This window comes from Ctenopharyngodon idella, chromosome 9, assembly GCF_019924925.1.
Source record: "Ctenopharyngodon idella isolate HZGC_01 chromosome 9, HZGC01, whole genome shotgun sequence".
Lineage (NCBI taxonomy): Eukaryota > Metazoa > Chordata > Actinopteri > Cypriniformes > Xenocyprididae > Ctenopharyngodon > Ctenopharyngodon idella.
The window spans coordinates 5,179,750-5,193,680 of NC_067228.1; the positions used below are offsets into that span (position 1 = coordinate 5,179,750).

Below are 13,931 nucleotides of genomic sequence, written 5' to 3' on the forward strand. Positions count from 1 at the left end.
GATAGATATAATAAATTATATTAGCATGCTAATACATGAATGGAGACCTAGAGAATGTGAACTCGTTTGTAAAAAAGTACATATTTTCTTGCTTTCACTGCAGCGAGAAACTAGATATTATTTATAGAGGTAATATAATACCTATAATGTCAATAAAAGTGATGCATTGAATCTGGAACATTTGTTTAAAAACAGAATTGAAAGCATTAATGTTCAATGTGTTTAGCACAGTTTCATTCAGCAAAATTCCATAAATAAGGTACAATCTGCTCAGGTTTTTAAGTGTTTAGCATTTGAAAATGATCATTTATTGCTAGATTTTAATCTATCAGCAATATTTATCCAACTTAGCTCTCTATTTATGCTCTTTAGAATAATTCACGTTCAAGTTCATAAGAACATGTTTTGTTTTCTAGAAAGACTATCAAAGCGATGTGGATGGGAAAACATGTAATGCCAGAATAAAGGCTAATAGTGGCTGAATAAAAACAAAAGAATAATGATAAAAGAATAATGAAGATTAAGTCTCAGACCCAGCAGAGGTGTGAATGGTTTGTCGAGTGAGAACAATAGAAACATGAATGGGGGTAATATATTTTTTATTAGCCTTTTATTAGCCTTCTCTAAAAACACACATGACATGGTCTTAGAAAATGTTTCATAAAATTAATATTTTTTGAGATAATATCCTCAGATTTGAAACGAAGCATGACCACACTTGTGGCTTCAGCTTCATTGTGTTTCTAAGTTTCTACACTACAGCCACATAATTTTTTATATATTTTTGTTTGTTTTTATGTTAGAGATTTATATATCTTAACATTAATAACAGTCGAGTCTTGAACTGTAAACTCTCAAATGTTGGCTTTCTAAATATATATTGGTTATGTGTCTATTCAGAATGACTTATGAGCAGCAAAATTTTTATTTTAGGTATGTCATTTATGCCCCCCTTGTCAAATTGGGGGGGGGGGGGGGGGGGGGGGGGGGGGGGTATGGGTTAAAGGGTTAGTTCAAAACTGAAAATTCTGTCATTAATTACTCACCCTCATGTCGTTCCACACCTGTAAGACCTTCGTTCATCTTTTGAACACAAATTAAGATATTTTTGATAAAGTCCGATGGCTCAGTGAGGCCTCCATTGACAGCAAGTTAATTAACACTTTCAAACGCCCAGAAAGCTACTAAAGACATATTTAAAACAGTTCATGTGACTTCAGAGGTTCAACCTTAATGTTCTGAAGCGATGAGAATACTTTTTGTGAGCCAAAAAAAACAAACAAATAACGACGTTATTCAACAATATCTAGTGATGGGCAATTTCAAAACACCGCTTCATGAAGCTTCAAAGCTTTACGAATCTTTTGTTTCAAATCAGTGGTTTTGGAGCGTGTATCAAACTGCCAAAGTCATGCCCCCCAGTGGTGAACCATTGAAATTTCGAAACACTTATGATTTAACGAAGCCTCATTTACTGAAATCACATGACTTTGGCAGTTTGATACACACTCCGAACCACTGATTCGAAACAAAAGATTCATGAAAGCAGTGTTTTAAAATTGCCCATCACTAGATATTGTTGAATAAAGTCGTTATTTTGTTTTTTTGGCACACAAAAAGTATGTCACATGAACTGTTTTAAATACGTCTTTAGTAGCTTTCTTGGCATCTGAAAATGTTAATTGTCTTGCTGGCAATGCAGGCCTCACTGAGCCATCAGATTTTATCAAAAATATCTTAATTTGTGTTCCGAAGATGAACGAAGGTCTTACGGGTGTGGAACGACATGAGGGTGAGTAATTCATGACAGAATTTTCATTTTTGGGTGAACTAACCCTTTAAATGAGGGTTTTATTCCATTAGTTTAAGCAGTAGTGCAGTCACACAAGCTCTGTTACTTGTTTATTATCTGATATAACTGAACCAACTGCCATGTTCTTCTCCACCCTGGTGTCACTCCTGTGGAAATGATTTAGGGCAGAAGAGTTCAGCTGACTCCCATGGTAAACCCAGTGATGCTCTGCGTATTTAATTTATTTATCTGTGTTGTTTTTGTGTTTAACCTGACTTTGACTGCCGTGTCTAGAAAGAGAACTGCACTCCTCTTCTTGTCTGTGCATGTGATGGTTCAGACCTCCAGAAGCACCTTTACCTGTCTGCTAAAAACTGTTTGGCTGCTGCTGTTTTCAGCTTTTTGTCAAGGCCTCGACTGTACTTCAAGAACACCTTTCTGATTGAATATGGCATGTTCTTTCATGACTGATGTTAGATTACTATGCATGGATCTACTGATAGATGATGCCAGTGGTTCTCAATTTCTTTTCAGCTCCGCTTTTGAGACCAGAACAATCTGTGAGCCCTCCCATTCATAAGCCAATTATGAATGCTAATAAGTTGTTGTCATTTTTTGGTAAAGTACATAATACTATTGAATTGTAGAATGTTTTATAAAGAAAAACTGGTATAAAAACCATCATCTGCATTTGAAGACTATGAAAACTTTAATAATGGAAATTATTAAGGGAAAAAAAGCAAAAATACAAAGAATATTTTAAATGCATATATTATAAATAAACAAAACACTAATACTGATTTGCAGGGGCAATAATGAAGGGTCATTTACCCATAAATGAAACATCTGATGCACTATAAGAAAATGCACACAAACATACAAATATTGATTAAAAAATGTAAACTATTAAGTGCTAAAACTAAAATAAAAAAATATATAAATAATACTCACAACCCACACTTTGAGAACCACTGGATCATGCTAATGCAGAATATACTAATGATTGATGATCACAGTATGTGTGAAGATTAGTTTATGTAAAGGTGCATCTGCATTAGATCTTGGTTGTAATTTAATGCTTTGCAGATCCACCATGGTTATTGATCTATGCATGTTTCCTTGTCTTTCCCAGCATGCAATGTCCTGTACATAAACTCTGTGGATATGGAGTCTCTGACTGGCCCTCAGGCCATCGCCAAGGCCATCTCAGAAACCATGACAGCCAGTCCGGTGCCCTCAGCCACCATCGTTCACTTCAAGGTGTCGGCACAAGGCATCACGCTCACTGACAACCAGAGAAAGTGAGTCTTCTTTCTTTCTTTCTCTCTCTCTCTAATTTTATCTTTCCTTCCTTCCTTCCTTCCGTTTCTTTCTTTCTTTCTTTCTTTCTTTCTTTTGTTCTTTCTTTCTTTCCTTTCTTTTGTCCTGTCGTCATTTTCTTTCTTTCGTTCCTTCTTTCCTCCATGTTTTCTTTCTTTCTTTTGTTTGTTCCTTCCTTCCTTGTTTTTTCTTCTTTCTCTTTCTATCATTATTTCCTTCCTTCCTTACGTTTGTTCTTTCTTTCCTTCCTTCTTTTCTATCTTTCATTTGTTCATTCCTTTTTTCTTTCTTTCCTTATGTTCTCTCTTTCTTTCTTGTTTGTTCGTTCCTTTCTTTCTTTCTTTCTTTCTTTCATCCTTTCTGTCTTTATTTTGTCCTTTCATCATTTTCCTTCCTTACATCCTTGCTTCTTTATGTCCTTTCTTTCGTTCATTCTTTTTTTTGTTTGTTCATTCCTTTCTTTCTTTCTCTTTCTTTCTTTCTTTCTTTCTTTCTTTCTTTCTTTCTTTCTTTCTTTCTTTCTTTCCTTCCTTCCTTTCTTTTGTTTGTCCGTTCCTTTCTTTATTCTTTCTTTCTTGCTCTTTCCTTCCTTATGTTCTCTCTTTCTTTCATTTGTTTGTTCGTTCCTTTCTTTCTTTTTTTCTTTCGTTCGTCCTTTCTTTCGTTATTTTGTCCTTTCGTCATTTTCTTTCTTTCGTTCCTTCTTTCCTCCATATGTTCTTTCTTTCTTTTGTTCCTTCTTTCTTTCTTTTGTTCCTTCTTTCTTTCTTTTGTTTGTTCATTCCTTTATTTCTTTCCTTCCTTCCTTCTTTCCTTTCTTTCTTTCGTTTGTTCGTTCCTTTCTTTATTTTTTCTCTTTCTTTTGTTCTTTCCTTCCTTATGTTCTCTTTCTTTCTTTCTTTCTTTCTTTCTTTTGTTTGTTCGTTCCTTTCTTTCTTTCATCCTTTCTTTCTTTATTTTGTCCTTTCGTCATTTTCTTCCTTTCATTCCTTCTTTCCTCCATATGTTCTTTCTTTCTTTTGTTTTTTCTTTTTCTTTCCTTTCTTTTGTTTGTTCATTCCTTTCTTTCTTTCTTTCTTTCTTTCTTTCTTTCTTTCTTTCTTTTTTCTTTCTTCAAAAGCTACCTCTGAACATGTATTAAAAGCACAGACCTGTGATTTCTTCAACAGGCTTTTCTTCAGGCGCCATTATCCCATCAGCACGGTCACGTTCTGTGACATTGATCCACAGGAGAGGAAGTAAGCAAACCCTGAAACATTAGCATTACTTTAGACACAAGAGTCAATGTCACAACATTTTTATATTGATCTGTGGATCTAGTGACAGGATCAGAACTATGTTTAAGTGTATTATGAGCTGTCAGAGCACAGAGCTTTATTTGTGCTGCTTGTCAAGTAGTATTGCTGTTAATGTTGCTCATTCTTTATATGTTCTTTATATGTCACAAGCATATTATATGCATGTGATGTAGTACATTTTTAATGCTGTGGATGTATTGTATTGCTTTTTATCTTTTTATTAAAAATGCTCTATAAATATAATATGTTAATATGTTATGAAGTATCATTTAGCTAATGCTGTAGTTGCCGAAAGTTAAACATCTATAATCTGTTTCAATGTCATTCCAGGTGGAGTAAACCAGAGGGTGGCACTGCAAAGTAAGTACCAGCTTTTGATAATGAAGAACTTGATCTTTTGCAGCTTAGCAGACGTTATCTGAAAGCAGTTTAGATATGCATCAGTCTCAAGCGCGGCTCCCCATCCCTGGTGCATCATGGGATAAAATGCTTATGCTCAGGGGTATCATGATGAATGAGCGGGATTGTGCTAACACAACCTGATGCTAGCCTGCTAACCCTCACACACGTGTGTCATGATTTACCCTCTGAGGCCACAGAACATACGGGAAGGATAAATGCTTCTCACATGCTTCATCCTTCTCATGAACCTGAACACTTTTGATTATTTTAAAGGCTGTACTGTACTATGAAAACCTGAAGCAAGTAATCTAATTTCATCTGCAAAGAGGGCATTTACATAGAAGCCTTAAAGAGGCAAAAATAAATAAATAAATAAATATCCCGTTTCATTCTAAGAATCATAGTGAGGATTTTTGGTTGTGACTATTATATATAACTATTATAAATGATCCTTGGAGAAAAATAAATAAATAATAAAAAAGGTATATGATCCTCTAACACACCTAATCTGAGCAGATCTCTTTACTAAGCACTTGAGTGTTTAAGCACAAGACGCTTTACACTCCCGGAGCAATGAGGCATGTGACAGCCCTCACGGCTCGATCTGGGCAGAGTTTGAAAGAGATTGTTCTGGAACGTCAGTGTTATAAAGCGCTGTGCTGTTGATGCAGTAGGCAGATATGTTAGAGAGGAAAAACAGATCATTGGACTGGGCTGAGGATGAAAGCACATGATCACGGTAAACATCAATCTGCTGTTGTGGAAAGATGAGAAGAGAAGCTCGAATATAATACCACCACAGAAGGAACAATACTGCGGAGTTTATATGTTCAGGGCAGAGCAGGGTTGTGCATTTAACAACATGTACACTGATGTCACCATGCGTGCCTGAGCTCATATGTACAATACTGCTATAAGAAATAACAAAAGCCATGTTTTCATGACCAGAGGTAGGGTCGCGTTTTGTTAGAAATGGGTGTATCGGGTGAATCTTACAAAAACATGTTCAGGTCACATTTCACCCCAAAATCAAAAGGGGGAAAAAAAGAGAAATTATATTTTATATAAAGAAGATTTATTATTAGGAGTATTAAGATTTTTTTTTTTATTTACTATTTTTATTCTATTCTATTTTTATGACATCTATTCTTTTTTTATGACATTTAAGCACATGTGCCCCCATTCTGATTACTGTATATAATTCCCACAAATTATAATAAATAAATAAATAAATAAATAAATAATATGGAGAAACAGTTTTGATTAGTAAATTTCATAAATGATTACAAAGAATTTGCAAGTAACACATTGAATTTAAAGTGAAATTTTGAAGTATATATATATATATATATATATATATATATCAGGCTTCCTACATCAAAATTTCACTTTAAATTCAATGTGTTACTTGCCAATTCTTTGTTTTATATATATATATATATATATATATATATATATATATATATATATATAAACACAGTGCACAGCATAAATGAGTACACCCCCTCTGAACAAATACAAAAGATGTATTTTCTTTATGATCACTAATACAATTCATTGAAAGATGTCAAAACTAAAATGTATTAAACATACACATAATAAAAACTGAGAAATATACGTCATTAATAGCCATAAAATAAGTAAATTAGTCAGTTTTGTTTAAATTAAGGATTGCAGAAATGAGTACACCCTACATTTAATTCAACAAATGTATAATATTCTAGTAGTATGCCCTCCATAATTTTGAATATACTGCTCTGACCCTTCTTGGCACGGAGTGTACAAGTTCATGACAAATTGTCACATCTGTCCTGTTTAACTCCTGGATGACGAGCTCCTTAAATGCCCTGATCTTTAATGGGGAGTGTTGCTCAACTCATCTCTACAGAATCCCCCACAGGTGCTCAAGAGTGTTAAGATTGAGTGCAATACATGTCCACAGAAGGTTTTTCACCTTGGGAGAATGCATATCCTCATTGTCATATAGAAAAAATGCCTGCAAAATCTTCTGTTTCAAGTTTGTGTATTAAATTACACAGTGGTGTGTGAATTCATGACAGCATTGATAAAGCACAACTCCCTCACACCTTCAGCACTCATACATCCCTATATAAGAGCTTTACTACCACTGAACTTTACTGTGGGAACCAGGCACTTCTCACTGTACTCCTCCTCTAGTAACTCCATAACATTTTGGATGCTGTTAGATCCAAAATGATTGATTTGGTCTCATGAGACCAGAGTATTGATTCTCAGAATCTATATTTTGTAAATATGGGCTTTGGAAATGGCTAACTGACTTTATTGTGCTTCGGCTACAGTAGGTAGTTCCAGTGAGAACAACAACCATGCATGTCATTTTTGCAGGCTGCTTCTTACTCTGTAAGATAAACGGTCACTCTTTTCATAGCTTTTGCTGTCTCTGAGACACTCGCTTGGTATTTCTCCTGCTCTTTGTCTAGCAAAAAAAAATCTCTCATCACTAAATGAAAGCTTAAAATGAAGGCCTGATTATTTCAGGGGCCTTGTCACAAGTCCATTGTTTTTGAATTTCTGTGTTACTTTTGCTATATTTTCACACTTAAAACAATGATTTGGTAATCCTCTTGTACCACTGTCCTCTTTTGTGCTAAGAAATAAGTCTCCTGGCAGTTCTCTCCCAAGTGCTTCCATTGTTGTCAGCATTAAGTCTGAGAATGATTCAGTGGGCTATATAACACTTTTAATTGTCAAGAAATTACTTCTCTTTAAATGTTTTGGTTCAACATACTTACCTGTTGATCAAACATTGCCTTAAACTTACACCAGAATATTTTCATTTTATTTAGTAACTTTTAGGAGGGTGTACTCATTTTTGCTACACAACATTTTACCACCTTGATAAGAAAATCTTATTTTCCTGAATAATTTTGACATGCTTCTTTGGTAATTGATTAAGCAGACTTGCTGGAACATTATATCTCTAAAGAACCCTAACATGTCTTCTAAGTAATTGAGTAATTGCTGACTTTCAGAAGTTTCAGAGGGGGTGTACTCATTTATGCTGTGCACTGTATATGTGTATGTATATATATATATATATATGCAAAAAAAAAAAAACACAATTAATTCAGCATCCATTCTCCTAATCAGAATAATCTGTACGTCTCAAGTTAAAAAAAGATGTCATTAAACAAATATTATTATAAATATGCTTCCTTTATATTCTACATTAATTTGGGGATTCGGTGTGTAAATATATTTATGCTTAAAAGTTTTAATGTTAGGTGTGATTAATCACAGAAATCTGTTAATTTCAGATTCAGATTGACAGCCTAATAATTTTCTAATTTTGTTAAATTGTGGGGTGGATTGTGACCTGAACATGTTTTTTGACATAAACTCAAATACTGCATATTAAAATACTGCATATTAAGAGTTTTTTCTTCTTCACAGGTTCTTTGGCTTTGTGGCCAGAAAGCAAGGCAGCACAACAGACAACGTCAGTCACCTTTTCGCAGAGATGGATCCTGATCAACCGGCCACGGCCATCGTCAACTTCGTCTCTAAAGTGATGATCAACTCTCAGAAGCGGTGAACTCGTCACACAGCGCTGCTTTCTGGAGGACTTTCATTTTGCTCTGTTTTTTTTTTTTTTTTTTTTTTTTTTTTTTCGTTTCTGTTTTTCGTTCTGTGTGTTTGGGTGAGAGGCTGTGTGTACGTGTGGTTGTGAATGTGTGAGGAAAGGTTATTCGGACGGTATTGAGGAAGAGGGACAGAGGAAGTGCAGTGTGGGCGTAGAGGAGTGAAGTACAGAGGGGAGGTGATCTTCATCTCACTTGGAGGGGACGTGGAAATGATGTCAGTGATTTTGTTGCTTGTTTTTTAGAAAAAAGGACAAGAAAAAGTTAAAAAAAAAAAAAAAAAAGTTGATGAGGAGGCTGAAATCTGGGGCTGATGTACCAAAGATAAGAGAGCAGTCAGGACAAACCAATCATTACTCAAGCGTCCTTGTATATCTTGGTAAACCACAGCTGCTTCGTCAAAACTGTACATATGAACTGAAGCATCACCTCTTTTCCTTCTCAAAGCGGCTCCGGTTTCTCACGCTACAAGTGCAAGACTATTTCATATGCCTACTAAAAGCAGTTTCCAGTCCACTCCGGATAAACTCAAAACCTTGTGGGGTTTTTTTGAAGGTCCCTCGCATATAACAGACCTAGCAGAAGCTAAAAGTGAGGACGAATGAGACATCTTCACCCTCAAAAACGCTCCTCAGAGAGAACATGGGATGCTGGAGTCATTTCAGTAATTCAGCGTCTCCGTTCACCTCTGGTCCATAAATATCCAGCAGTTAACACCTGTTTCTCTACTTGGAAAAGTGCAGTACAATGGCACCTGATGTCAGATTTCCAGGTTCATTACTGAAGCCGGATATGGGAGATGTCTACTGAAAATTTCTGTTGCCTGAAACTCAATTTTGCAGGTGTTTAACTGCCAACAAACAGTAAAGCAACCAAATCACATTCTTTGTGCAATGCTAGCTTTTGTTCTGCAGGTATATAATTGTCAAAAAACATTTTATTTGCTTAAAACTGAACGTTTATCAGTGCACATCTATTTTGGTGCCGCCATATTCGCATGAGGTCATACATACCGTCAAGTCACATTTGTTTATATAGCACTTTATAGAATACAGAAAAAGTTTCAAAGAAGCTTCACAGTATAATAACCGTGTTCATTTTACGAAATTATCGAGAAATATCTCTGTGAATTCACAGTAATAGATGGACGTCCGACTTTAGGTGCCATTCTGTTGCACTTTCCAACAAGGTAGTTAGTAAACTGAGCTAAATGAAGCAACATATAACACAAATCTCCTCAAGATCGTTTATGCAAGTGTCCAGCGTCGCCTTTTAGTTCCTGGTCTCAGGTCTTCACTTGCTAGCGTCCGTTAGCCGCTGCTGAGCTCTCTTCTCTTCAGGTCTGAGTGTGTATCACCGTGTATCTGGCAGTAAGGTGTGAATCTGTCACTGTATCTCTATGCCTCGCTTAAAACACACTCTCACACTATCATTCTACCCCAAAGTAAGCTAAGTATATATACTTCAAAAAGTGATTTTACTGAATATTTATTGTATTATTATGTTTTTGCTACTTTTTTGCGCTATGTTAACTCATTTACCCATAGATATATTGTATAGTCTACATAAAGATTAGCCTCCTAAAGAAATACTCTTTATTTTGGCTAATATTTCAAAATCATGAGGTTTTCAGAAGCATTCTATTATATATGGTGTAAATTGTATGTATTTGGAAAGCTTGACATTATTGGATATTTTCTCACATCAATTTTCTTTAGCGTTAGATCGACATTTTAAATAGAACTCACTGTCGCTTTTGCATACATCCTAAAGTTCCTTCGGATAAAGTGAGTTGGCTGATATGTTTACTGCAAGAGGCTTTGTGTAAAGAAAAGTAAGGAAGTGTCTTTATTTTTGTATTATTGTTATTATTATTATTATTTTGGCGTCGTTTCCCTCCCAGTATTCAGCCCTCGGTGAAACCCACTCGTTTAGCCGCTAGCAGTGATTCTCTCAGGCAGAATTCAGTATTTTGTTTCATACTGCCATCGTGAGGCGCTGTCAGGTATTGCCAGCCATATCGTCATCTATGCATCCTCTACAATTACCTTAGATTCACAGACCTGTTCTGAATCCTTACTAAATTTAGATTTAAAGTAATACTGCAGTGTTTTAACTGTGATTTAAGGTGAAAGTACCCATTGACTCTTTAGTTTAAGCAGGATGTTCAATCCGTGCTGTCCCCAAAATAGAGTGTCTGCAAAACAATTATTGTTTCCCCCCCCCCTATGTAAATACTTAATTTTTGCCAAAGATTTTATTTCACGTTTATATGCCTGAGTTTGAGATTTGATCACTGTCTGGTCGTATGCGAACGATGGCTTGTTGTTTTTGGCATGGGGGTCTGTTTTGACTCAATGCACATGCTATATGACGTGTTCAACTGTGTTTGGTTGCCATGATTCCCTTTTGTTTAGCCTTCAATACTACTCCAAAAGAATGCAAAGCACTTAATGATCAGGAGCTGAAAAATAGCAAAACATCAGATAAAAATGACTGCTTCAATAACAGCAACACCGTGTTTACACTGGAAGCGTCCAGCGGTTTGAGGTTGTCTACAACTGGAAGCTCCAGGCTACGCTTCAATCAAAATACAATCTGTGGAAAATAAAATCTTTTTTAAAATCCACTTTGCATGGGTTGTTTTATAATACCAACGTTCTTTTACTCACAATTGGCCTCGTTTATGAAAGTTATGCAGAATTTCTGTGTGCATGACTCGTAAGTCCACTCTTATGTCAACAGATGCATTTAATTCAGTTTACATAAGAATGAATTTACAGAATGCACAGTTAAATTGTCATGTTTCATGAATAAGACATTGAAACAAATGTGTACCGATGGTTAGATGGTTTAAACAGGTAGGCCATATACACCACAAGCTCACTTTGATGTAATGAAGATATTTAAATACATAATGAATTAAAGTCATAGCAATCAATTCACATTTATGATATTTGCAAGTAAAAAAAATCTGATTATAATCAACATAATTAAAGGTGCATCGAGTGAATTCTGAGAAACGTGGATCGGACCGAGCACCAAAACACACTTGTAGCCAATCAGCAGTAAGGGGTGTGTCCACTCATTGGGGGGGAGGTGCCAGTGTTGCATAGCAAAACATTTTGTGAATTTGGGGGCGTGGCTATCAAGATAGGAGTGTGATCCTTTTGGGTAGGGGCGTGTTTGTTTTGGTGATTTCAAATATCAACAACGTTTCTCAGAAATTGCTTACTGTACCTTTAAGTTACTGGTATGTAGAAAGTGTAGATGGTTGAGTTGATTAAAATGGGAGCCATCTACGTTTGTCGTACTGGACGTGTCTGGTGTAGACATGGTGTAAGAGTGATTATGCACACTAGAATCTATATATATGTATTTACTTGCTTTGCTTGCCTTTCTGGACATTTCATTTGGTGCATAGGCTTAGATAAACAACATTTGTTTTCCAAACAATATTTTCCAAACCACACAGAAATTGTTTTTGCATTTACCTGAAAATAGCTACGCAGTCAGACAAAGAGATCCTCCAACAAAATCAGCTCCCTACTCCTCCATGTATTAGTCAGCAGTGTTGTATTATTATATATATATATTTTTATGTCCACTTGTTAACAGACTTAGAATGTGTGAATGAGCTACTATTGCTGTACAGAACCACGTTGTTTCATTTGCTTCATGTTTTACAGCCTCATTGTATGGTTTTGGCAAAAAATATACATTAAAGAGCGATCCAAATCAGTTACATTAAAGTACACTGTTGCTAGAAAAAGAGTCCTGGTTTGTGCATTTTTTGGATGCTTCAATGCTAGTTAATCATGTGCATGAGGTGCAGCGTTACACTGCATTAACGGCTCTGAATGAAAGGTATTTGCTTTTACTGATGTAACTGTCACAGCACCAATCACGTAGGAGGCCAAGCCTCTTTTTCCATAGTGTCCTGTCACATACTGAGGAAAATGAGAAAGAAAAATAAACTTGCATAAAGAAACCTTGGAGGTAGCTCCTTCATAGCCAAATAAACCTTCATTTATGGATTAGGGTGAGGAATGCATAAAATACAGTAACAAAATTAATTCAACCGATCCTGATGTCATTACTCTGACTATAGATGAAGAAACATGGGAATTTGGATGCTAATCTGTCCAGATGTACAAAATCTGGGATTTTTTACATTTAAACTATAATAAAAATGTACTATTTTGCTGAATTAAAAAAAGGAAGCAAGCAAGAAGTCTCTTATGCTCACCAAGGCTTCATTTATTTAATCAAAAATACAGTAAAAACAGTAATATTGTGAAATATTATTACAATTTAAAATATTTGTTTTCTATTTTAGTATATTTTAAAATATAATTTATTCCTGTGATGCAAAGCTGAATTTTCAGTATCATTACTCCAGTCTTCAGTGTCACATGATCCTTCAGAAATCATTCTAATATGATGATTTGATGCTCAAAAAAACATTTATTATTATTATCAGTGCTGAAAACAGTTGTGCTGCTTCATATCTTTGTGGAAACAATGATACCATTCAAGCATTTGTGGTAAGATTAAAAAAGAGAGAGAAATGAATACTTTTATTCATCAAGGATGCATTAAATTGATCAAAAGTGACAGTGAAGACATTTATAATGTTACAAAAGATTTCTGTTTAATAAATGCTTTAATAAATAAATTTAATAAATGCTATTCATTGAACTTTCTATTTATCAAAGAATCCTGAAAAAAGTATCACCATTTCCACAAAAATGTGAAGCAGCACAACTGTTTTCAACATTGATAATAATAATAAATGTGGCAACACTTTAGTATAGGGAACACATCTAAACTATTAACTACGATTTTTCCCTCAATAAACTCCTAATTTACTGCTTATTAATAGTTAGTAAGGTAGTTGTTAAGTTTAGGTATTGGGTAGGATTAAGAATGTAGAATAAGGTCATGCAGAATAAGGCATTAATATGTGCTTAATAAGTACTAATAAATAGCCAATATTCTAGTAATATGCATTCTAATAAGCAACTAGTTAAAAGACCCTAAAATAAAGTGTTACCATAAATGTTTCTTGAGCAGCAAATCAGCATATTAGAATGATTTCTGAAGGATCATGTGACACTGAAGACTGGAGTAATGATGCTGAAAATTCAGCTTTGATCACAGGAATAAATTTTAATTTTAAATATATTAAAATAGAAAACTTCTTTTAATTTGTAATATTTCACAATATTACTGTTTTTACTGTATTTTTGATTAAATAAATGCAGCCTTGGTGAGCAGAAGAGACTTCATTCAAACATTTCCAAACTTTTCAAAGGTACTGAATCATGCTGATAATATAATTTGTAATAAAAACATCTTTATTAAAAACACATTTAATCAATCCTAATTTATTAGAAAAATGTTGACTTTTGGACTGTAAACGCTCTGAACATCAGCAGCATGATGCACACTTAGATCATCCCAGAGAACAGATGGTTTTTGTGGCAGACTGCA

At 34.9% G+C, this 13,931-nt stretch overlaps 1 protein-coding gene across 10 annotated transcripts in view; it reads left to right on the forward strand.

Annotated features, from left to right (window-relative positions):
• The window catches only part of tns1b (tensin 1b), a 272,519-nt gene extending 260,310 nt beyond the window's left edge, over positions 1–12,209 (forward strand). For 9 of the 10 annotated variants that reach the window (XM_051904735.1, XM_051904732.1, XM_051904736.1 and 6 more), the window contains 5 exons: positions 1,977–2,003; positions 2,925–3,093; positions 4,282–4,350; positions 4,741–4,770; positions 8,248–12,209. In XM_051904735.1, coding sequence (XP_051760695.1) covers positions 1,977–2,003; positions 2,925–3,093; positions 4,282–4,350; positions 4,741–4,770; positions 8,248–8,389 — 437 coding nt within the window. In that variant the 3' untranslated portion in view covers positions 8,390–12,209. The remainder of the gene's footprint in view (positions 1–1,976; positions 2,004–2,924; positions 3,094–4,281; positions 4,351–4,740; positions 4,771–8,247) is intronic. The other variant, XM_051904734.1, reaches the window with a different exon arrangement.
• The last annotated feature ends 1,722 nt before the right edge of the window (positions 12,210–13,931 follow it).